The sequence below is a fragment of the Drosophila yakuba genome, chromosome 3R (genome assembly GCF_016746365.2).
Source record: "Drosophila yakuba strain Tai18E2 chromosome 3R, Prin_Dyak_Tai18E2_2.1, whole genome shotgun sequence".
NCBI lineage: Eukaryota > Metazoa > Arthropoda > Insecta > Diptera > Drosophilidae > Drosophila > Drosophila yakuba.
The window spans coordinates 18,127,959-18,153,237 of record NC_052530.2 but is presented as its reverse complement, the minus strand read 5'-3'; the positions used below and the strand labels follow the sequence as shown (position 1 = coordinate 18,153,237).

At 44.8% G+C, this 25,279-nt stretch overlaps 2 protein-coding genes across 3 annotated transcripts; one reads left to right on the top strand and one right to left on the bottom strand.

The window, feature by feature from the left end:
• The first annotated feature begins 64 nt into the window (after positions 1 to 64).
• Positions 65 to 961, top strand: LOC6537329. Its single transcript, XM_002097850.4, has one exon. It carries the CDS (start codon positions 65 to 67, stop codon positions 905 to 907), a length of 843 nt encoding a protein of 280 aa, XP_002097886.1. The 3' UTR covers positions 908 to 961.
• Positions 952 to 24,915, bottom strand: LOC6537327 (histone-lysine N-methyltransferase trithorax). 2 transcript variants are annotated; one of them, XM_039376612.2, is made up of 9 exons: positions 24,227 to 24,915; positions 16,927 to 17,374; positions 14,071 to 15,363; positions 11,899 to 13,072; positions 11,629 to 11,835; positions 3,347 to 11,564; positions 3,144 to 3,277; positions 2,901 to 3,076; positions 952 to 2,841 (listed from the first exon to the last, which is right to left on the bottom strand). In XM_039376612.2, the coding sequence occupies exons 3-9, from the start codon at positions 15,205 to 15,207 to the stop codon at positions 2,668 to 2,670; spliced, it is 11,220 nt and encodes a 3,739-aa protein (XP_039232546.1). In that variant the 5' UTR covers positions 15,208 to 15,363; positions 16,927 to 17,374; positions 24,227 to 24,915; the 3' UTR covers positions 952 to 2,667. The 2 variants fall into 2 exon arrangements, with proteins under 2 accessions (XP_039232546.1, XP_039232547.1); XM_039376613.2 differs by lacking the exons at positions 14,071 to 15,363; positions 16,927 to 17,374 and having other exon boundaries at positions 24,227 to 24,914.
• Between the last annotated feature and the right edge of the window lie 364 nt (positions 24,916 to 25,279).

Sequence of the window (25,279 nt, the reverse complement as noted above, 5' to 3'; positions counted from 1 at the left end):
TTTCCGGACTTGACAGGCATCTCCGTCCGATTGACAGTCGGAAAAATGCTCGACACTACGGAAAATGCGGATAGACACTCAGATCATGTGGCTCATAATCGTGTTATCCTCGATCCTGGCATCCGCTACTGGCAATCATTATCGAACCCGCCGAAAGCCCATGCAGGACACGCAGGACCTGATGAGGAGTTTCGCTGGTGGAGGCGGTGGCAGTGGCGGTGGTCCCGTGTGCGACATGTCAGGGGAGGCGAGCAACTCGCCGCCAAAGAAGCCAACGCGAGTCCATGCTAGTGCCAAACAGCGATCCTCCGGAATTGCCGTCCAGGCGGCCAACGAGGCCAAAAAGGCCAACGATGATATGGCCACAGCCGTAAAGGTGGCCGCTGATAAAATCAAAAACGAGTATGCAGACAAGGCATGCGCTGCGGCCAAAGCTGCCGAAGCAGTGCTGGCCGGGAAGGGTCAGGTGCTGGAGCAGTTGGAAGCGGAGGTGAGGGAGGCCGAAATGGTGGTGCAGGAGGAAAACCAGGAGCTGATCACCGCCGAGGCGAATGCACAACTTGCCAGCAAGGCGCACCATTTGGGCCAGCAGGAGCTCAAGACGCTGACCATAAGTCTCAAGTTGGCCAGGGACAACCGGGAGGCTTCAGATCAAGTATTCGCAGTGTGGAAACAATCGCTGGGCGACAAGTCCGCTCTTCTAGAGGCTGCTCAGCGGCGGGTTACTGAGCTGATGCGCCAACTTAGCGAGGCTCGAATAGACTTCGAGAAGACCAAGAAGGCGGCACTCAGTGCAGCCAGAGCCGCCCAAGAAGCCAAGCAGCGCATAGAACACTCGGAGTGTGGAGGTGGCTCTCGCAGCGGAAGGGGGCGACGAGCGTGGCGGGAGTACAATGAAATCCATTGATGAACCATATATTTTGTATAAAACAGGAAAACAACAAGAATGAATCAATTTAAATTTTAATCTGTAGTTTATTAAACTTTTTTCTTTAGGGAATAAAAATATAAAATTCCTCGACAGCGTGCAAAAAGTGCGCGCGTCTTGAATGGCTGCCAAAAAATGCTATGGAACTTTGCCTGTACAAGTCCGACCGATCGCCCCGATAGGAATATACATATCTGCCTGCTGTGTGTGTACAATTTTGGACAAATACCAGAGCGGACTAATGCTAGTCTTAAGCGAAAGTGTTGTTAAAGTATTAGAATACATGGGAGCTGAACTAAAGATAGGCGTTACAAATTATGATTACGCTTGAGCTTCAATCAAGGCAAACAAACGGTCACAAAAATGTACATGCTTTATAACTTATGTGTAAAATAATAAATATACAATCAATGGAGTTAGTACAATTACAATTGGCTGGTGTTGTTGTGGTTGCCTCTTCACAATACAATAATTTCAAGGGTGATGCTTGGTTTCGTTTTCTAAATATATATATATATAAGCATGTGTTTGCGGATATTATTCGTAGTTCGATCAATTAATCAGTAGGTTAATTGGTAACAAACATAAATACGCAGAGCTCTACATAAAATAGTTTCTTCTTACACAATCCTGGTGACTTAAGGTTAGTTAATTTCTCATTACAGTAGATATATAATATAGATATTTATAATTCGTATGCAATATATGTACAATCTAACACAAGCCCCTGTAAGTAATTGTTTTTAATGTCTCCCATCGTTTATCTGTTATTCGCCTAAGCCCAACAATGTTATATTTATCAGCTTAGCTTAGTTATTTGTATTTGTTTATAGAATCTGTGGAGCCTTAGTCTAGTTAGCTAACTGATCTGCATATCATTATCCGTATGTGGTAGGTAGCTAGTACGTAACATATTTAATTTACAATTATTAATTCTCTCCCCTTGAATACTGACGTCATCGAGTTTCTGTTCTTTCACTCCGATCGCTCGGATATATTTGCTTCGTTGCCTACTGTGTGCCGTGTTCTTTAGATATAGGATATATAATAATATCAACTGTTTAACTTGTACATATCAACTACTTAAGACGTATGGGGGTTGTAAAACGAAAAGTATCACGATTGACCAAACATAGATCGATATAACCGTTAACTACAAGTGTTTCAATTCTCATTCCAGGTGAGTTTTATCTGCCTCTATTGTGGGCAGCTATTAGTTTTTGCAATGAAAATTGGAGCAGAAAATAATCTTTGCACAATTACAGGCCTGTTTGACTAAACAAAAATGTTTTTAATATCATGTTTGCCTTCACTCAAAAGACTGGGCATTTATATTGTTCTTGTCTAAGAAAATATTTGATCATTACTATGTTACTAGGGTAAAAGGTTAAAAATTAAAGTTCAAATGTATATAACGATTAGTAAAGATCGAATATTTAAGTCCAATCAGAACCAGTTTAGTTAAAAAATTACATCCAAGTGATGTACCGAATAGTTTTTTTAATAAAGGTTGGAGTAGTATGTTGCATTAAATGTCTTTGATTTTCTTCATTCAAAAGGTAAAACATGATATTAAAACCAATGTATGCCGGTCAACGACGTTGTTGTCAAATTTCTGGATTTATTTCCACCCTTGGGATCTTTCAGGTCTGTACCAACCCCGGCTGCTGAGTATACGGCTTAATTTTGACGCCCAGCGTCCCACTTGGTTCTTATCTCTGACACTGATCTTCCTTTTTTTAATTTAAGTACTTCCGACATCTTTTGGAACCGCATGAGCAAGGTATCTTTTCCTCCTCGAATGGGAATTTGTAGTCGTAGGTAAGCTCCTCGCCCTGCACGATTCTGCGCAGCGCAAAGATGATGATGTGTTTGTGCCCTAAAATGTCCACCACTTTAGAGTAGCAATTCGGCTGTAAGAAAAAAGGATTTAAGCATCTCCAGTGTAATAGGATACTTTTGTTGTACTCACCTCACAGCAGTGATTGATGAAGCGCGCCGCATTGCCGCGCATTGTGGCATCCACTACAAGGTTATCGTCGATTTTGAACATATAGCACCCAATGCCGCGGCTGTCGTAGTAACGCTCCCTTTTGTCCGTCAGTGTAGAGCGAATCAACTCACCGGCATACTCGATAACCATTTCACCTAGAATAGGTATAAATAAATCAATAAATTAATTTCTTTTTGGGATAAAGTGAAGACAAAAACATACCCGCTTCAATGTCCTTTGTGCAATAGAGGCCTCGTCCATGGATATGGGATCTGAAGACTCCAACATAATCCTTGTAGGTCTCCTTCAGCGTGCGGTACTTCATGGCCATTGGTAGATTGCTACCAGTTCCCCTCCTAAACAAACCACACAAAGACTCCAATCAATAAAGATGTCGTGTAACGAAATAAGTACTATACACTAACCTGGGTACCAGTTCATTGTCAGATGGCTGGACGAACACCTGGATGGGCTGCTTGCGATGTCTAGAGGCCAGCCAACTAAACATATCATACTCGCTGCGGTTAGCATACGGCTCACACCGGGCGCAATCGTAGGCATTTTCCTGCAACTCATCCTGATCCGATCCATAGTCGAGCAGACCATGTGAATCTACACCAGACAATGACAGGGCAGCTGATGCACTGCTTCCGCCTAAGTTGCCTCCATGTACTCCATTCGCCGCTGTGGACACGTTGCCATTGCGCTTGTGATACTTGGGAGTATATTTTGAGCACTTTTCCACGCCCGGCAACTGTTCAATTAGGTACTTTAGGGCATTTGTTTTTAGACCAATCATCTGAATGCCACCCATATCCGCTAGAGGACCCTCTGGCAGGGGAGTGAGTCCATGTGCCCGCCTGGCTACCTGTACTGCCTCAAAGACCTTCTCCCAAATCTCAGTTATGGAACTCGATTTGTACGTAAAGCCATCTTCGCTCTGGATTTCATAAAGCAGATGTGGACCACTCATTTTTTTGGGCTCCTGTATGGGTGGCGGTGGTTCTGGAGCAGCTGCTGTGGGCACGATGGCAGCCTTTGATGGCTCCGGTTCCTGTGGCACTGTTCGTTGCTCTTCTTTTCTTCTGAGCTCCAGTTCCACTCCATTTTGCAGCTGCTTAAGTTCCAATACATGGGCATCGGCCATCTCGTTAATATAGGTGGCAGCTGCTTCCACAGCCGCAGTTTCCAGAGCTCCTTCAAACTCTTCGGTGGGAGCAGATGCTGCTGCAGTGGTGGCCAGGACATCCTCCACCATTTGCTGGTAACCAGCAGTGGCTTCCACTTCCATCGTCGTCGCAGTGGCTATGGAATCTGTACAGTCATCGTTGGTCAGGTTGTCTAGAATCTTACTGATCTTATCCTTGACAGCCGGCTCTTCACTGTCGGACATCTCGTGATCGTTGCACGCAGATGTAGCCATTTTCAAGCTGAAGTCATCATCCTCGTCCTCCTCCTCGTCGAGGTCTTCTTCCCTGTAGACATCCGTATCCATTGGCTCCACTTGAAAGGCGTGCTTATCGAGTAGATACCCGTTGGCAAATTGTTGACTTAGTTGCTCTCGTTGCTGTTGTTGGAGAAGTAGCTGTTCGGTCTTGGACTCCGCCGGCGAATTCTTCTCGTAGAGTCCCTCCGTGTAGATGGACTCCGTTACCGGCTGTTCCTCCAAGATTGCATCCATTGTGACAGCTGGCACAATGCTCTCCAAAACTGAACTAGCTTTGAGTTCCGCCTCGTAAACTGGGGACGGTAATGTTGCCTTCTGGGCATAGCACTTGGACACACTGGCGCTGGTCAATTGCTGGATCATAGGCTGTTCAACAGGTTTCGGGGGAGTGGGTGACGGAACTACGGGACACTCGTTGGACAGCGGAGCAGGTTCCTGGCGCTGCTGCATTGGAAGCACCCGATTTGTGGGCCTGGTTGTGGAGCTGCTGGTGGTGGGTGGCGCTTGTTGTTGCATAGGATTAACCACATTGGTGGGCAACGAGCAGTTGCTACTACTACTGGTGCTACTTGTGGAGAAATGCTGTACGCGGTTAGCCATCTCCTGCTGCTCCAAAACTTGAGGTTCCATCACAAATTGCGATTGCGGTACTGGTGCCTCAGCGAGTGTTATAATGGGCATTGATGGCTGTACCTGTACCTGTTGCTGCTGCAGCGGTTGCTGTTGCTGCGGAATATGGAGCATCTGCGCCTGCTGAAGCTGTTGCTGTTGCTGCTGCGGTTGTGCGGGGATTCGCTGCTGTGAGATCGTTACTTTAGGCACCTGATTGACTACCACGGCTGGAATCTGTTGCTGCAACTGTGCCTGCTGCTGCTGCTGCTGCTGCAACAAGGAGTGATTTTGATTTTGTACCTTTGGCGTAGGCTTCATCACTTTGGGTTTCACTTCCAGCTTATGAATGGGTCGTATCATGTTGGTTTTCTTTTGAAGAGGCTTCGAGGCAATACTGGGTGGTGCTCCACAAGAGGTTCCCGTTCCGGACGCAGCCTTGCCCTTAACCTGAGATTGTTTGAGATTGGAGTTTTTCAACTGTACTTGAGACTGCTGGGTGACTATACTGGTGGGCAGCACCTTGTTGACCACCTGTGGTTGTGGCGGCACTTTGCCGACACCCGAAATTCCCGCTGCCTTGGCTTGAGCATTCGTTCTCTTCACCTGAGTTACTGGCGGAATCTTCGCTGTGACCATAACAGGAGCGGTGTAATCCATTGATGTGGAGGCTCCTGAAGATGTGGGCACCGACTGGAACTGGAAGTTAGCGTTCTGCAGTATCTGCGTTGTTGTGTCGTCCTGCGTTTGCTGTTGCAGCACACTGGCTGCGTTTAGGAATGTGCCCGCACTGGATGCATCCCCTGTGTTATTGAGCACCACATAGCCAGCGGGCAGATCAACAATTGGTTCGATTTTACTAGCCTGGAACACCTGTGTAGTGGTTGCTGAGAAGCTGGCATTCTGGCTAAGCATTCCGGGCATTGCAGTGGAAACAAACTGCTGTGACGACATGACCGTATTCTGGACGATCGTCTCCAGTCCATAGTACATGGGTTGGGTGGCAAGAATAACCTGGGGAGAAGTGGTGGCGAATTCCAGGCCAGTGGATCCTCCACCAGTACCACCTAAAATTAAGGGTTGTTGATTACCGCCTGACTGGTTGCCATCAGCTCCGCCTCCCAACTGAATTGTTTGGGGCTGGATGAGCGTTCCTATCACTTGAGGTTGCGGTTGAAGAGATTGCGCCGTCAGCATTTGCAATCCGGAGTTGGCGGGTGTGGTAGTGAGCACTAAATTTCCACTCGCATCCGTTTGCAAATAGGTGGCGCCTCCACCGGGAGCAGTTGTCAGGAAAGTAGGCGTTGCCGTAGGCTGTGGCTGGGGCTTATACTCCCCCGCTGTAGGTATGGAGATGTACTGCAGGGGCTGTCCTTGGCTTCCGTCCCCAGTCACAAAGGAAATTATGTTCTGGGGTTGAGCTTGGGGCAAGATTAGCTGCGGCGCCTGACTCTGGGCACTGCTCTGGAACAACAGCTGCGGCTGGAGGAGATTCTGTCCCATAACAGTGATGGGCTGTTGCACCTGAGTCTGCTGCTGCTGTTGATGCTGCTGAGGGTGCGGTTGCAACTTGGCCTGAATCGGCTTCACCTGGTGTCCCGACTTCAGCTGCCTCTGTTTGACGGCCGCTTGTTGCGCCGCTTTGGTGGCCACCGTCTTCAGGGGCTTTCCAGCTGCCGTCAGGGGAAGCATTATCTTCTTATCCGTATTCGTGGCCTGCAGGGTCTGATAGGTGGCTGTTGGTGTCGTTGTGGCCTGCATCGTCTGGGGGATTTGGATGAACTGCTGAGTGCCATCGGGATTAGTGGAAACAGCAATTAATTGAGGTTGTGCTGGAGCTGTCACCGTAGGTTGAGCTAGCGTAAAACCTCCACCCAGATTGGCAGCCAAACTTTGCAGTGAATTCGCATAGATTTGCAAATCGTCCGTGTTTGCCTGTGTAGCCGGATTCGGCTGGGAAAGGAAAAATCCATTGCCCAGGGATTGTGGTTGTAGTTGCAGCTGCTGCAATCCCTGTAAGCCAAACTGTCCCAGGGAGCCCAGGCTCTGAACTTGGGGAAACGATGTTGCTGACTGTAGGTAATTTAAACCTCCTGCATTGGCTAGAAGTTGTTTTTGCAGCTCGTTCAGGCTTTCCGCACTGATCTGGGTAGCATTATTAGTGATTCCTTGCCCACTGACGTCAGATTCCGTTTCATTGGAGGACATTGATGGGCCACAAGATGGTAAGTGCCGCTGGAAGGCGTCGTAATTCCTGTAGGTGCACTGACACCGATCACATTTAACTTGGCCGCTAAACTGGGCTGTTGATAAATTTCCGTCTCCGGAAATTATGCGAAATTCGGTTATTGAATCGTCCACGCCATCCATTTGCATTATCCTCATCTTAGTTGCTTCCTCGCGTCCTTCACTCTTTTCGAAATACCGTTTTGCTGCACTCCAGGTGAAGCTCTTGCTTCTCACAGATCCAGATGTGGTAGCGACTCCCTCGGCGGATGTCTCACTGATAGATTGCCTTCTTGACACGCCTGCCACTGTGGCCATTTCCTTCTTGTTTCTTTGCTGACTGCTTAGGGTCAAAAAGACTCCTTCTGCCAAGTTTTTCGACAGCTTTCGCCTTTTAATAGCGGTGGCCATGGCGCTATTCCCGTCGAGCTTTGGCCAAGCTAGTGTTTTGAGCATCTGCACTTGGCTGGAGTTTCTCGCTGCGGATAACATCGCATCCTCCACAGGATTGCTGCTTGGCCAGCCATTTCCCAGGCTCGTATTTGAATTGCGGGTATCCTCATCACAGATGCTCACAGAAGCAGCTCCACCTGCTTGTTGATTTTGAGCCTGATTGGAAGTCATGGCCTGAGTGCCGTCCTTGGATTGTTCACTTATGGCAAACAAGTCGGTCTTATCGTCGTACAAGAATATGTCCAGCATGGAGATGCCATCGAGTAGCTCGTGAGGAAGATCTTCGAATATGGCATCTTTAATCTCTGGGGGAAACAAATCAGCCTGCTGTTGCGGTTCCCCTTCGGTGTTTTCATCGGGTGGTACACAAGAGTTGGGATTCGGGAACTCGCCGCTCCAGTCGGCTCCGCCATTCTCCAAAAATTCACTCCTCGCTAGGCTTGTGTGCCATCTAGCGATTTGCGCCATACCCAATTGAACCTCCTTGCTGTTGGGATTTGAGTGATCTACTGTATAGTTTCGACCCACATCTAACGCGGTTAGGGTTGACGAACTGTTCTGTATGGTAGTGCGCACTGTGTACTCCACTATTTTCCAAGGCTCCTTCGAAGACCAATACAGACGACTGCACAGGAAATTGATGGGCACGACGGCTTCGTAGGAGTCCGAAAATCTGGGAACTATGGCTCCCAGCTGGCGCACCTCCAAAGATCCAATGTGAAATTGCACACGAGCTGGCTCTATCAGCTTTTTCCTTTTTCTATCTAATTCCACATACACGGGCCGGGAAACCTCGAAGTTGGATTCGTATGTTACACTGGGCGATCCATTGGCTTTCAAGGCATTTCCATTCTTGGCATGGGCAGGGCAATACATGGATTTATCTGTGAGAAAGGCGCAGTCGATGCTTCTGGCACATGGATAGTGATAGTGCTCGCCACAAGATCGCACATTGCAGCCGACGGTGGCGCCTCGGTTTCCACACACCGTACACTTGATCATCCTTCCCCTGGCCACCGCACTGTGGACATTTTGAAGTGAACCGTCGATCTCCTCGAACACTTCCGCAGACCACATGGCACAATTGGTGTGAACCCAGCAATCATGACCGCAGTACAGGAGCCGAGCTTCCTCGCCGGATAAGCCTTCACCGCTCTTTCTACAGAAGAGACACACTCTGGTATCTAATCGCATCTTAATGCCACAACTACCAAAGTCGTCCACTTCCTCCAGGGGAATATCCAACACACCGGATCGCGATTCCGCCTGTGAAGTGGAATGCTCGTTGTAAACAGAAGCACTTCCTCCTCCCGCATCTTGCAAATCCTCGTAGTTGGCACCAGAGCAGGACTCAAACATATCCTCCTCCAAGGCATCGGTGCAGGCTTTCGTTTCGTTTTGGAACCAGGGAAACTGTTCACTTAACAGCTCCTTGTAGGCAATGTCCAGTTCATCGCAATTGCTCTGTTGGATAACTTGGCTCATGTCATAGTTGAATTCCGCCAGGGAAACATACGAGTTTCCAGCAATTTTCTGCTTAATATCCACCAGGCTAAAGGATTGCGAATGGCTGATGTGCTGTTGGCAAGAGCAGGGCAGGGATTTTACTCGTGGCTTGTTTAAGCTAACATTCCGTTGTTGCTGCTGCTGCTGCTGATCCTTGAACTCGTAGACATCGTCGCTGTTTTGGGACTCACCATCGCTGCCCAAGCCGTTATCCGATCCACTACTAAACTGAAGGGCTTTCGGTTGAAGTTTCCCTTGGTTTGAGGATGCTCCGCAGGTGCACCGCAGTTTTTTGCGGGGACTTAGTTTAAGAAGGGCACAGGCTTGTCGGGATTTGCTGAGAAGTTTTAGAACGCTGTAGAGACTGGCTTTGAACTCCTCCATTACTGCCTGTCGCCACTCCTCAGCCTTGATCTTAGAACTCTCATTCCTGCGGGCACATTTCTTGCAGATAAACTCTATTGACTCCGGTAGTGTGCTCAAGAGATTGTACTGCTCATCACTAAGACCTTCGCACTTGGAATGAACCCATTGGGCACAGTCACCACACTCCATCATTTTCAGATCAAAATCGTTGTCATCATAGCATCTCTGGCATATTGGACAAAAGTTGCCCTTCTTGCGCAACTTAAAGCAACCCGTACACATCGGAAGGTTACCAACAAATTTCGATACTTTCGTGGTGGAGCAGGACTTGCACTTTAAGCAATTGACACATATTAATGGACGATCTGCTCCAAGAAGTCTCTTGCTAGTGCCCAAGCAGGTGCTGTGATAGTTCTTTTGACACTTCTGACACTTAACCTTGGACCCTGACGACATATTGCAGGTGTAGCAAACGGTGCATCGAGGACACAACCAATTTAAGCGCTGCGTCAGTTGATTTAAGGAAGACGATGGCCCAGTGGATGCATTCACTGTCGTTTCCAGAAGGCTGCCCATTAGCGTGGTATCCTCAAAAGAGCCATGTTTCAGGTTATATTCATCTTGGACACAGTACTGATGATAGGGCTCGCAACAGCAGGCACAAAAGATCAGCGGATCCAAGCCTGTAGAACCACATAGGAAACACAGAGCCCTCTGAGCAACCGTTTCTGTTACAATCAAACCAAAACCAGTTTGGCAAACTTCAGCAGGATCATAATTCTCCCAGAAATCGATGGATATGAGTGTACGTTGCTGTCGGTGCTCCTTAGTTTTGCGTCCCTGGGTTTGATTTGATGATTGAGTGATTGAACTTGACGTAACAATGTCCCCGTTTCGCTGTTTTTTGCTGGCCGCCACTATTAGGTTGGACGCAACTGCTGCATTTCTTGTTGTAACCTTCGCAGATGAGCCTGCAGCAGCACTTGCTGTTCCTTCTTTTCCTCCCGCTGTTACTTTCTTAGCTTCAGCTTGGGCACTGCCAGCGGACTTACTGGGTTTTGATTCATCACCAACAGGAGACGTTTTACAGCTAGCACAATTATCGTTTATATCTGTAACAATTTGAGCTGGTTTTTCAGGTGAAGGCTCCGAAATAGCTGATGGCACTGGAGCAGCTATCTCTTGCTGCATATCACCTTCCTCAGGTTGCTGGTCCTCGCCAAAGGTAGCTAAAGGTTGCCCGAGAACAATGGAAGCACTGCGGCACACATGCTTTACACGAGGTCCCTTTAGGTCAATCCTCTGTCGTTTTAGGGTGTCGCCTGTAGCATTGGCTTCACCAGCAAGATCCGCTGGAGGTACACCTTGGGAAGTTCCATTGGAAGCCGTTGGCTGGGTGGCTGCAGAAATTGATGGTGCCTCCTCTTTTGGAGCTTGAGCTTCTACAACTGGAGGTTCTGCTGATCCAGATTTCTTGGTGGCTGCCAGCGTGGGACTAAGAGGCTTTTCGCTTAGTTCCGATTCCTTTACTTTTTCTTTCTCCTGTTTGCTGGTCTTTTTAGTCAGACTGGGACTGATCGCTTCAGCAGCTGTAAGTTTTTGATCTGCTGCATTGCTTATCTTCAGGAAGAGGGGCTTCTCCAAAATCGCAGGACGCAGCAGAGGAGTACTGCCAAATGTGACATTGTTCTCCGCCAGTGGATTGGGCTTTATCGAAGTCAAGGCAGAAGTGGAGTCACCACTGGACTTCCACTTCACAGACGAAGAAGCAACCACAGAAGAGGAAGAAGAGGACGCAGTAGAAGTAAACCTCAGGCTGCCTGTTGGAGAAAGCAGTTCCGCGGATTTTTCTTCTCGGGAAGAGGACTCTCCTCGCATGCCCGGTGGCAATATACCACTTAACCTACTCCTGTGGGCCACAGGAAGCTGAAACGAGTTCATGCATTTTTTCAGCCAGCACGCAGTGCACCGATCCTTGTAAAACTTTTTGAAGTTTTTCAACTGGCTTTTGGCTGAGTGAATGCTGCAAGATGATCCTGCAAGGAAATATTCAATATGCATTAGTAAAAGGCGGTTACGATGAAATAAGCTTTCTACAACCTTCTGTTCCTTTGCATTGCATATACTGCTGGCTGCCGGAGGAAGTATTAGCTGTACTCGCATTGGCCGATATTGATTTCTTGGTCATCTTTGAGAAGAACTTCCTGCACACGTCGCAAGCTACAACTCCGTACTTACGGGCTTGAGCCACCTCTTTACTGCTGACCATCGCTGAGCATACGGAGCAGGCACTGGGAGTTGGTGTTACTGTGGTGAAATGAAAGTTTAATACGTACACAAATAAAATTGGTTTGTTGTTTCTTAACCAACCTGTTGATGAGCTCGTGCTAGCTAGCGATCCAAAAGACGAGGTCGCCAGGGGATTAGCTGGTTTTGGAATGGCACTGGGTGATGTGGGGCAAGCTTTTGGAGCAGTAAATGGTGCCTGCTGGGTGTCTGCCTGGAATTGCAGACGTGGTTGCCTCAGAACAAAATTTCCAGCTGCACTGCTACTGGGCTTCAGGGTGCCAAAGTTGAAGAAGGTCTCCTTGCCGAGCTTCAGACTCGCTGACGCGGAGAAGGTCGATGCAGTGGAGCTTGCACTTGAGGAAGCTGCTCCGAAAACATTTTTGGCTTTGGAGTCGACAAGAGTAAGAGGCTTTTTGGTACTAATGGCACCCTCTTCAAGCAATCTCCTGTTAGGCTTAATGATACGCGACGATCGTGTGCTCCTTTTGGGCAACACGAAATGCGAGTCCATAACCAATTGTTTCTCCTCCGAGTCCCGCTCATCACTTTTCTCTGTTTCTGCACTCTTTTCGGAGGCCGCCTCATCGTTGTCATCCTCATTGTCATCGTCCTCCTCGGCTTCTTCATCGTCCTCATCGTCTTCCATATCGTCGTCCTCCGCATTGTTTTGATCATATGGAGAATCATTGCGACGGAAGGTTACACCACCCTCATCGTCTTCATCCATAGGAGCGCCAAAAGCGCGGGACAAGCCAAATACATTTGATGAGGATCCAGACTCCTGATTTGAGGAGGATGAACTCGCTGCCGCCGATCGAAATTTAAGAGAATTCAGCTTATCGATGTTGGAGTTTTTGTTGAGTATCTTTGACAAAATGGAGGGTCGCACGATGCACTCGCCTCCTCTAGAGTAATTTAGCGGTCGGTTTAAGGAATCCTTCTTCATAATTGAGACGATTGGTATGCGGATGTCTGGATTGTAAAACCGCTTTACAACCGACTTATCATCACTTGTCTCCAGCACGTTTCTGAACGTCACCGTCTTCTTTTGCTTAGCTGCCGCTGATGACGATGACGTCGTTGGTCCCGCATCCGCTCCAGATTTGGGACTACTGCCGTCAGCAGAAGTGGCCACTGCTGGCGGCCCATTGGGAACAGATCCTTTTCCCGATGCTGCTCCATTTGGCGCTGCAGGGCAGCTGGATGGAGAGGGATCGCGGGCAACTTCATTGGGCATTTCACTCAAGACGCGCTTCTGGAAGTGTAGACAAATAAAAGGGTTCAGTAGGTTTCGGTTAGGGTTGAGTATGGAAAGTCGGAGAAGGGGTTACGAGCAAATCAATAATTCATGCCACCAACTACACTCTCACAAAATGAGAAGCGGAAAGCAATGCAATAAATATATAGCGAGCAATGCATATAAACAGAGCAAGAAATAAATTAGTAATAAAAACTAAAACCAAAACTGCAATTTATTAACAGGTAGTACGTATTAAATATTTTGGTTACATATCACCATTAAGTATTTTTGCGCTATTAAAAAAGTTTTTTGAGTAGTTAAATATAAAATATATTAATTTAAACTGTTTTTTTTTACACATTTGTATGATCCAATTACAATTTTTAATTACAATGGTCCAAGAGACGGTGGGCTTAAATTAGTAAGGCCAATGCCAGCTTTCAGTGTAAGAGTAAAACACAAAGAAGCATGCAAAGGACCAGAAGCAAGTGCAACTTTTCGAAGGGGATCGCTTGGACATGGTGGGTTACAGAGGCGCTTGAGAGGAAGGGGGTAAGGTATTGGTGCAAAAACAAGTTACTAAGCATAAGTATAAGCTGGGGAACAGACACCATTGCCACTGTGACCGTCAACCGTCTGCGGCAGACACATGTGGAAGAGTTGCAAGCGCTAAAACGTCATAAAAGCCAATTAAGCAGGTAAGCGAGCAGGTAACAATGGCGTCAGAGGCGGGTGGTTGGGTGTAAAGGGGCTACTAACCAGACCAGAACCATGGGTAAGCCAACTTGAGGGGGTTCTCTTATTTACATTGGCGGGAATTGGACTGTGGCATTGGACGAGGATGTGTGTGCTGCAAAGGGTGCACACGCAACTCGGAATGAGTTGGTCGGATTGAGGGGTTAAGGTGGCGGAAAAAAAGCAGCTTAAACATATTCATAAATAAAAGCAAAAGGGGGCGACACCTGGGAACGAAAACCAGCAACCAAACACCGACAATCTGAAAATCAACTTACCAGGGCCGCATCCTCACCCGGGCTGACCACGCCCCCTACGCCCGTTCCTCCCTCCACAGAAGGCGGGGAGCCGGAGGTATTTGGCGCGGAGGGGAACGGATTGTCCACCACCGGACTATTGAGCTGCTTCAGCTTGGATGTGGAGGGCAGCATAACTTCGCCCCTGGCCAGGTTCAGATTCTTGAACTTTTTATTGCTATTCTTGCGTGCTCTCAGTAAAGCGGCACTTATAGGAAAGGCTCCACCTTGCGAGGATCCTCCTGGGGAAACCAGGGCACAGGCCAGTCCAGTTGATGTGGCCGGTGTCGCCACGAATAGTGCTTTAAGGCATGAACTGGAAAGGCCAGAGGTTGTTGCTTCACAGGTTGTTCCAGAAGATGCTTTAGAAGTCTTTCCAGAAGAGCATGTCCCAGCGGCTGTTGTTTTGGCCAATTTTCCAGAAGATGATGTTCCAGAGGATGTTTCAGGAAACTTGGCTGTAGACTTTCCGCAGGATATTCCGGAAGATGCTCCATCGGAAGATGCTCCGGAATTTCCTTCTGGAGAGGAGCCAGACGACCGTCCTGAGGATGATCCAGAATTCGACGCTGAGAAAGTTCTGGGAGACTTGCTCGAGGCTTTTCCAGAAGCTGCTGCAGATAATTTGCCAGAGGGTGCACTTGACATCGATGCATCCGATCTTGAAACATTGCCTCTCGTTTTATCACCGTCACCATTTTGATCCTTCGTCACAGCCTCCTTGTCCAGATTGGCCGCACTCTTGTGATGGGTGCCGCCATTTACACTACCGCCATTAGTGGTTCCCGAACCGGATGATCCCGATCCGGATGATCCCGATCCTGAACCCGAGCCCGAACTGCTGCCATTGCCGCTATTTTCGGAGCCGGCGGATGAGGATGCCGTATTGCCACTAGTTGAGGCACCACCCGGCGCATTATCGTCCTCATCGTTATCACAATTGTTGCCCTTTTCCCGGGCAGCCGGCGAACCGGATCCGGAGCCACTGGGCTGCTGGGACTCCGGCGGTGGCTGCTGCGTCTCGGCCGGATTTGCCGCTTCATCCTCCAGCTGCAGGACACTGATCCGCTTACGGTTGATCGACTTGGAGGGTTTGCCGGGAAACTTGGAGCGGCCCATAATAGTAGTGCGATTGCGTTTGCCTTTGCATTTGCATTTGCCTGCTTTTAGATTGGATTTTCCTCGTTTTTTTTCGTTCGATTTATACTGGGACTTGCAGTTGATTTTCTTTGATTTCCTCGAATTGTTTGACTTCTCGAACTTGTGGATAACTCACTGTGGATAAGAGAGAGGCACAAACTTCGGGTAAGAGAGACCGACTAAGAAAGACCGGTATTAGCACGAAGAAATCAACTAGCAAAAACAGAAACACCAACAACACAGCTCGGGGTAAAAAAAAAACAATACTTGTAAGCCAAATCGCGCGTTTGGAATGCGTCAATTTTCCCCCTTTTTTACGAATCTCGTGGTTGTTGCTGTGGCAACTCGTTTATTTTGCACTCCTGCCGCACGCCCCCTTCACTTCCCACTCACTCACTCCTTTTGGCGCACACACTCTTTTCCTTGGCTATTTATTTATTTATTTCTTTTTCGCGCGCGTTTCTCGTTGTGCGCTCCTTGCTTTGCGAATTACAACTACAATGCCGAAGGTGACGTATCCGCTCGACAGCTTCGGCTTTTGAACACGTTCGGTCGCTCTCTCAGTCGCTCCGTACACTCAAAAAAAAACTGTTGTTCGAAAAATAAAGGATCTATGATTTCGGCCGTTTCTTGTGACCATATTTAAGAAATTAAAAATTTATTAACCGTTTATTACATGAGTTTTGTTATTAGAATTGTATTGAAACAACTGTATCCTGGTTTTTTGTACTCAATAGGCAATGTTTTTTTGAGTGCACGCTGTCGGGAACGACTCTCTTCGCCACCTTGGCCCGCTCTTTCCCTGCTCCTGAGCAAGGAAAGGTGCAATTGCAGCTGCCTTTGTTCCGCTCCTTCTGCCGCTGTCGTACTTCTTGCGTGACCACTAATACACTCACAGTGGCAGTGGTGGCAGAATTGGATTTTTATTTAAATTAATGGGATAAGACATTTAAGACTATGCTGGAACAGTGCAACTCATTGTCAAGGTGAAGAGATAGGTAATAAAAAAAACAATGAAAAAGTTTTTCTTAAATGAAAAATTAAAACAAACGTCAAAATACGAAATTTTTATGCTGTTGTTAATCCAAATAAGACAGATATTTTTGGATGAAAATATGTGTAATAGACTTGATGTTCAAAAGTTTACCAAAACGTTTAATTCGAATTAAATAAAAGAATTTCAAACGCTGTTAAGTATGCAACAGATCTTTAAAGGACATTTCACAATTTGGCCCAATTTAGCGGTAAAACAGCCTAGCTGCCAGCACTGGCTTACTACCACCTTTACACGCTTTGCCACCACTAAGTGTGTGCAGTTAACGAAAAAACAAAAAAAAATTGAAGCAAAACAACTGCCGCGTTGTGGCTCCTTAAACTCATTCCGTTTTCTTTGGCACGTAGCACGCGCTCTCTCTCTCTGTCTCTCTCTCTAGCAGACTCCTTTTTAAGAAATGCTCTCACACTCCAATAACTCTCCCGCTCTTTTTCTCTCGGCAACTACCTTTCTCCCTCCCTCCCGCGGGCTAGTTGTCATCGACGTTTTTAAGTGGTTTTTCTACTTCAGTCTTGAACTTTTTTGTTTCTTGTTGCTGTTGTTTTCTTTGCAGGATTTTCTCGTTCGGCTTTTGTTGTTGCTGCTGCTGCCTTTGTTTTTTTCTCTCGGATATTTTTTTGTTTGTTGGAAATTGAAATTCTTACAGTTGTTGTTGTTGTTGCTGCTGCTGCTGCTGATGCCGTTGTGGGCCACTATTAAGTGGTGGGTTTTCCCTACTGCTGGCTCTTTTTACGACAGTTTTTCTCTTTGTTCTCGCTTTTATGGCCTGATGAAAATTCTTCTTTTTGCGCGTTTAGTTTTTCTGCGTTGGGAGTTTCTGCTCGACGAATTCACAGTTTTCCACATTGCTGTACTTTCGCGGCAACTTTTCTCATCTGTAACTGCCACTGTTGCTCTTGTTGTTGTTGCTGTTGCTGCTGATGCTGGTTTGTGTTGGCGGGCACATGGTGCTCATTACCATTACCATCATTATCCCCATCATCATCTCAATACATCCTCGGTCTACATCATTGCCTTCTTCCCATTCCACCCCACTGCTTCACTCACACACACTGGCTCACAAATGTCTGCAGTCTGCGTGTGTCTTGAAATCTGCAAAAAATTAATCGAGGGGGTGGTGGGCGGTTGGGAGGCAATGGAAGGCAATGGGAGAGAGAGAAAAAAAAACAAAAGTAGAAATTTATTAGTTCGCTTCGTCGCAGTTGGGCAAACAAGTTGAAAGTTGACTTTTTGAGTGTTTTAAGCGTGTGTGTGGGTGACGATGTGCAATGATTATGCATGTTTGTGTGTGGCAGTGACTGAGTGTGAGTGTGCACCGAAAGAAATTTTGGTGATCTATTGTATTTTAATACATAACGAATATATTTATTTCTATATAATGATTTTCTAAATTCTTATCACTATTAGTGGGCATGAGTAGAAGACCCCAAAAATATTTACAAATATGTATAAAAGTATGCTATATAGCTACCATATTCTTGGATAGTTTTATTCGCATTGCCCAATAAATTTGGACTAAATTTAACTAAAATTAAGTTCTAAACTTATAATAGTTCAACTTTTTTCTGAGTGTGCATGTGTGAGCTTAAGTGCTCGGAATGAGGTGAAAATACTTTCGAGATTTTGGGGTGGTGGCTACCACCTTTCCCTGTCTCTCTCTTGCTCTCAACTCCTTTTTCCCACATTTTCCGAAAGCATGACTCAGTACGGCGTAATTGTTTTCCGTTTCACCTCCGGTTTCCACTCAAAGGTGTTTGGCAGTCAGTTAGTTTACCTGGTTTACCTGCCTCGTTAGTTAGTCAATCTTGTCAACTGTACTGCATACTGCTCCCCAGCAAGTCAATTTAAGTTGCACTCGTACTCAGCGATACGTACGTAGTTGGTACAATGGGCCAGAAAATGCGGCAAAGAGGATTTAAAATAGTAATGAAAGCACCCACTTGGGGACTGGTATCGTAATTTTTACTATTATTTATTCCTTACATATCTCTGGGGTATAGAAAGCTTTTAACAAGCGTCAAAAAGTTTGTTCTTAGGCATTTATCATACTTTTGAACAGTTGAGACAGTCCTCTGGAGTTCATTATTTACTATGAAGTTTTTTGTATAAGTTTCAGCATCTTTGGCCAAATTAAAAAGTTTAAAACAAATTAAGTGCCTCGACACCCACTGTGCCTTAACTCGGGTCTCCTGCCACTGTCTCAGTTGTTTGCGATTTGTGATTTTATTAGTCGATTTTCCCCGTTTTTATTTTATATCGCCCCTGCTTTGGTTTGTGTTTCTACCATTGAGTTGTATCTTTATGGCCCCATCGGTGGCATGATGTAAGCATGGGATTCGAGATACAGCAAACGGGACTGGGACTAAACCGGGCTTAATTGGACAGAACACTCATCCGTATTTGCACGGCGATTACACTAATTGCTGCGAAGTTGCCGTGAATTGAATACCTAGCACCCAATATGCATATGAATAATTTGCATTTTAAATCGATGGTTGATGGAGTGCTAAAAATACCCAATAAAGATCTTAATCAGCCCCGTGAAGCAAGTGATTTGTGGCTTTTTAATGCGATGCCTTGAAAGGTTATTAAACTATCATGACATAATAAAATATATGTGTGCTTGTAATGGTTTATTTAAAAACTTGATCTAGATAATTACAATTACTCTGAATTTTGCAACTATGGCCCCACAAAGTTTCATAATCTTATTATATACTTTTAAATCACCTGAATCTAATTGTGCAATTAGTTCTATCTGGTACCAATTAATTGCCAATGTTATGCGATATATAATCTGTCATTGACTGATGCGACTGGGAATCATGTCCCCTACTCTATGATTGATGAGAATCGGGAACCTACTCAATCACCGGACGCAACTATAGATTGCTATTATAAGACACACCCTATGTCTCTGATATAATCGTTCCTAATCGCTTAATACAAGAACAATACCATATTAGTGGCCATTTAATACCGAGCACAAAACACTAGGCAAATATCATGACATAACAAACTAAAGGTTAATTCTCTCAAGCTCAAAACAATTGTCAACAATTTAATACCCATGCAGGGGGTGGGGGTGGGGAGGGTGAAGGGGTAGGTAGTTCGAGTCGGCAGACAAGCAAGAAACAATCAGAAAAACACTGGCCAGCCAACAAATTGCACACAAATTGTATCTGAGAAACCCACACAAATGCCGATGAAATGCGCAGACAGCAGCAGAATGCTAACTACGTTGTGTGTTGACATCAATTAACTAAATCGCTTTAATTATGTGCCACCAACTGGGCGGCAGCAACAACATCAACCACATCAACATCAAAGTCACAAGGAGAATTTAGCGTGAATAATTCACCGAATCGATAAAATCCCACAGAATGATGACAAAACGCGTTGATATAGACGACAAAATGAGCAAATTCAAATGTGAAGAGAGTACAGGGGTTGCTCCTTAATTACGGACCATTTGTTTAACAAGGGGATGATGTTTGTATCGAAGGATAATGGGCGGTAACCTGTACACGGGGTGCTCGATAATTGCTGACCAGGTTTTTAGAATTTTAATTGAATTTTTTTTAGGTACAGGGGCGTTTCCATTTGAAGATAATTACTTCCCTTGCACATCCTTCATTTCGATAAAGAGTTTAGACATTAAAAATTAATGGGTTGTTTTTAAGAAGTATACAATTAAATATTTTTCTCTCATCTGTGTAAAATTGTTTGTTCAAAAGCTCGGAAAATAAAAGTTTCCAACTAGTTTGACGTGAGTATTTACGTTTATCCGACAAATTTACTGCGCTAATTGCCCGAATTTGATGGATAAAAGACCCTGAAGCTTTTGGCCATGTCCAGATCAAATAAGTGGCACTAAACGAAAATGCAAATACACTTGATTTATCTAAGTCATCACTTAAAGAGCCGGATTTCACCACTTATCAAAGAAATGGGAAAAAAACCTTTTCAGTTTCTAAAAACTATTTTGAATTATTTGAACCCAATTTATTAAAGCGAATTATTAAATACAAATGAAATTTTCCCCACAAAAACTACAGAATTAAATTGCTCTATATTTGATTGTTGAATCTGAGACGTTTGACTGTATTTCGATTTCGACACCCAATTAATGATGTTCAAGTGTCGTCGGCTTCACTGTAATTCGAGTACAGCCATTAAACCAGAGCCGCGCGGAATGTGTAAAGACGGTAGGCTGTCAGAGGGGGGTGGATGGGAGCGGAGGTGAACGGAGAGCGAGGATGGGGGTGGGTAATACCAAGGGGCCAAGAGACAATCGGCCAACAAAACGAACAATCTCCCGGCGAACAACGAATAACGAGGCAAAGTAAAACTGGCCTGGCCAATTCGAAATTCGAATGCATCGTCATCATCATCATCATCGTCTCCTCGAAATCGACAGCCGAACAAACACGAAGATAAACGAAAATACTAAACCGAATTGGAGGGGGAAGAGGCGGGATGAAGCAAAATGAGAGAGAGAGAGCCAACGCACACACCTTTAATTTAATTGCCATCAATTATGGTAAAAAGATTAAGAAATCAAAACAACGCAAAAGGTAAAATAAGTTGAATAAGAAGAATGAGCCACAAAATAAAACCGAATAAAGGCACTTAACGAAATTAGACGAGTTTTTTTCTAATTGTATACGCATGTTGAAGAGTGTATCAAATTATACAACTTTTTGAGCTCCAATATGATTGATTTTCAATAGCTGAATGCTAAAACTACTACAGCAATAGATATACTAGATCCAGTTTCAAAACAAATCCCTTATTATTCAAATCATTTGGATGACAGCACATCGAAATAATGCCATTTTATTTCACAATGATACGTCTGGGCTGCAAAGTGATATGAAAACTTGCTCGTAATTTGCTTAATTGATTAAAATTGACATCTAATTATACGTTTTTTGTTGTGTACCAGTACACCCCAGTACACATAACCCCATCTCGTTCGCAATACAAGCCAATAACCGCCAAAGAGGCGCGAGCACAAGACTTGCAAATTGCGAGTAATTGAGAAGATTAAAGTCAAGACAGAGATGGCAGTTGAGTGGGAGGGAGATGGAGAATGGTTGTTGGAGACAGGGGAAGGGGGAGGTGCCCCGGTTAAAGAGAGGGAGAGAGAGCCAGGTAACGAATCGACTGGCGAACGATTAAAGCCATAAACACGAGCACGACAATCACAACAACTTACATACCACACACAGCACCCACACACACACAACTAAAAAATAGACAACTATCTGCATGCCACACACACACTGCAGCACAAACTCGATTGACAAGTTGGAAAAAATCGAAGTCAACCTCGCACATAAAATATGTAAATTTGTATGAAATTATGCAAAAATGTCTTAAATAAATGGGCACTGAAAAAAATAATCGATACCGATACTCAATAAATTGTTTGAAACTCATTTATAATATGTAACATAAAATTTAAAAATAATACTTCCCCATTTATGATTAAGAAATTTAACCAAAAGTAATAACAATAGTTTTTTTTATCAATAATTGTCAACATAAATGCCATAATTTTTCTCAGTACAACAATGAGAGAGCCCAGAGAAAGCAACTGAAGAGGTGGAATCAACAAATGAACGAGAGCCCCATTCCCCAAATCCAATGAGAGCGGCAGAGAGCGCACGCGGGGGAGTGTATGCTTGTATGCTTGTACACACGCACACTCACATACACACACTGTATTCGCTTGTAAATCAAAACACGCAGCCAAAGGTGAAACATGAAAAATGTGCGCGCCAATAAATGTGCGAAAGGTGTCGTGGTGTGGGTGCCACACGGATTGGTGTTGGGATGGGGATGGATGGACGGATATCTGTATCTCTGTGGGCCATGAATGAGCATTGAATATTGAGAGCCGACTTGGCAGCTCGCAATTTTGATGTCCAATTTGCCACGAAACATGAACTAAATACTTGTAGGCGAATGTTTGTTTGCGTGTGTGAGCATCTGGTTTCGTCGTGTGGATGGTGATTGTGGTGGTGGTGGCAAAAGGTAACGAAGCACAAGGTAAAATAAATTCAACTCAGCTGGCAGCTGCAGCCTCTCAAAACGCACTGTAAATAAAGGTGTAATTGCTGCTGGCTGGTAGCAACAATGCAAACTAAAATTTCGGCCACCGAAGCAAATAGAAATCACACCTACAGTGATCGCTCGCTAAGCGCAGCGTTGTAATGTTTATATTCTAGAAGATTAATAGATTATCTTGAAGAATCCCAATAGATACATCATTTAGGAAGGTGTTTTTCAGATTTTAAAACAGGATTTATCTAAAGAAAGAATTATTATTTTAAAGCCTTTGAAAATACACCTTCAAATGATCTAAAAAGTGCTTAAGAAATCCCCGTCTAAGTTGAAGCGTAAGATTCTGGGGGGTGCGATCGACGAGATGCGGATGCAGTAGAGCGTGAAAATGCATTTGGATGAGCATCGGTTGGTCCGCATCACATTTTCATTCCCGTTCAAGATCTCGCATTAGCTTACGGCTCAGTTGGTCGACTTTTGAAAGGCGAATTTTAATATGCGCAATTACTCATTTGGTGATTTTGCGCCTCAATGTTGTTTGGCGCGTAGTTTCCCACACACAAACACACACGCAGGCATCGACATCGACACTAGCCGATTTGGAATTTGCCTTTTTGATGGCAAATAAAAAAATGGCGTCAACAAATACTCAAACAGCCTATGTACAAATACATATATTTATTTTGTAATTATTCAACAGCTTCTAGGCAGCGAACAGCGGCGGCAATCGATTTAGCTGCTGCCTCTGCTGCTGCTGAGATCGTTTTTCATTTTATTGTATAATTTATTAAAAGTTTCAACAGCGCCAGCAACAAAACAAACAACAATTTTAGTTATACAAACACTTTGGCCATGTGAGCCCAACAGAGAGAGCGAGCGAGAGCGGGAAAAACAGAGAGCGAGAGAGTGATTTGATTTAGAATGAGGCGACAACAAAAGCAATTAACTGGTCACACATTAAGTTTTATTTATCGGCGCTGCTTTATTATGGCTCGCCGCTGTGTTTGTGTGGGTGTGTTCGCGACTGTCATTTACCGTTCGTTTTACGGGTGGTAAATAATGGAAAACGTCGTAGATGGAAACTTACAGTACAATCCCTCCAACTAACAGTTATGAAAACCGAAGCCCCAGGGGAAAAAATTTGATGGGGGCTGACAATAATGCTGAACTTATTTTTGTGTCTCAATAGTATAAACTATTAAATGGATTACCATGTAATTAATCTAAAAATTAACAGAGGTCTTAAAATATAATTATATGAGTATGGTTCTTATTTTAAGCTAGGAATACTTATTAGTTTGGAAACTGTTAGTATTGGACGAAAATTAAAATATTAACTAAAGATTTCATAACTTAGAAAAATGTTTATTAAATCAACATGTTTATCAGAAACCAATACTTGTTTACTAGTACTACAAAAAAAAAAAAAAAAGTGTCTAAAATTCTACGTCTGTTGCTAGTCGCACTCAACGAGGCCCCACTGTAGACATAAATCGCAGCGTGGGCTATAAACTAACAGTATTTGTTGTGCAGCCTAATTTGCATTATCGAGTGAATAATTGAACGACACTTTCCTGTTCTTTCTAACTAAAAACAACAATCTAAAACTACTGACTAGAGGTCTACAAAGGTTAGTGTGTGGGGTCTTTATGAATATGAAATTGACGGGATGGGGTATGATAATGTGATGCGGTGTGCAATGGTGTATAGTATCTCAGGGTGCATTCCAAATCAATATCTGCGTTGCTTATACTTATACATATGTATGCAGGTATGTGCGCAAATATCCAGTGATATACATATATCATCACGGCAGCAGACTGACTCATCGTCAGCCGGCGACGCCTTTTATCGCGGCGATCTTTTAATTACCTTGCTGGCGAGCGTGTATCCAGATGCAGATTGAGATTCGATACCGTTTCAGGGGTTGTTGTTACCATTTGGCATCCTTGGTGCACGGAAATAATACAAAAGTAATCCAGATTTGGGACAATTTCACAACAAAACGGCACAGAAACACACGCACTCCGAGCACTCAAAGCACTAGTAAACACAAAATACAGGGGTGGAGATTGCGATTTTCGTTTTTATTTTCGTTCACTTATTTCTTGGTTTTTGCTTTGGCTCTCACATTCGCCGCTCTCTCGGCGCTCACAAAACAAACGCACAAGAACACGCACACACGTACACCGCAATGGCCCGCTCCGCTCTCTTGCTATTTCGTTCTCTCTCTCGCGCCCGCGCGTTTCGTATATACATATGTCGCAGCGTTTGTGTTCGCGTGTGTGTGCGGGTGTCTGTATGTACGAGTTTTACGACGATGAAAAATGCCTGCTTCTTCTTCACAGAAATCAGGTTTTCTGCTCTCGATTTTTACACTTTCTTGGCAACTGAACGCTACAAATTCGATGTAATTTCATTGGCAGACACTGCACACTTTATTCGCACACACTTTTCAGCACAGTTTATCAATTATTTTCCACATTTTCTGCGTTTTTTCGACGAGCGAAATATAAAGAGCAAAGCAAAACGACCGGACAGTGTGACCGCGCCGATAACTATAAAGAATACTGCGCGACATACAAATAAATCCGTGAGGCTATGGGCATACCTGGTCACACTGGACTTGAAGTAGGGTGTTTATGCTCTGCGTGGTGGGTGTCTTTGTTAAACATGGAGTGTGTCTCGGCTAGTGCAAAGACAAAAGCTAATTGCTGCAGAACTGCATTTCAAAATTTAAAACCGTTTTCGATGAAATTGCTAATTTGTTTAATTCATGGTAATTACAATGTTCAGAGCGAAGAAGACAAAACACTTTAACCTTGACTTTTTTGGAAATTGGATTCTTAAGAGCACCTTTTTCATTCAATACACTTCTTTCAGTAACATGTGCCGCCCACTGAGTAAAGTTAAATATAAAAAAAC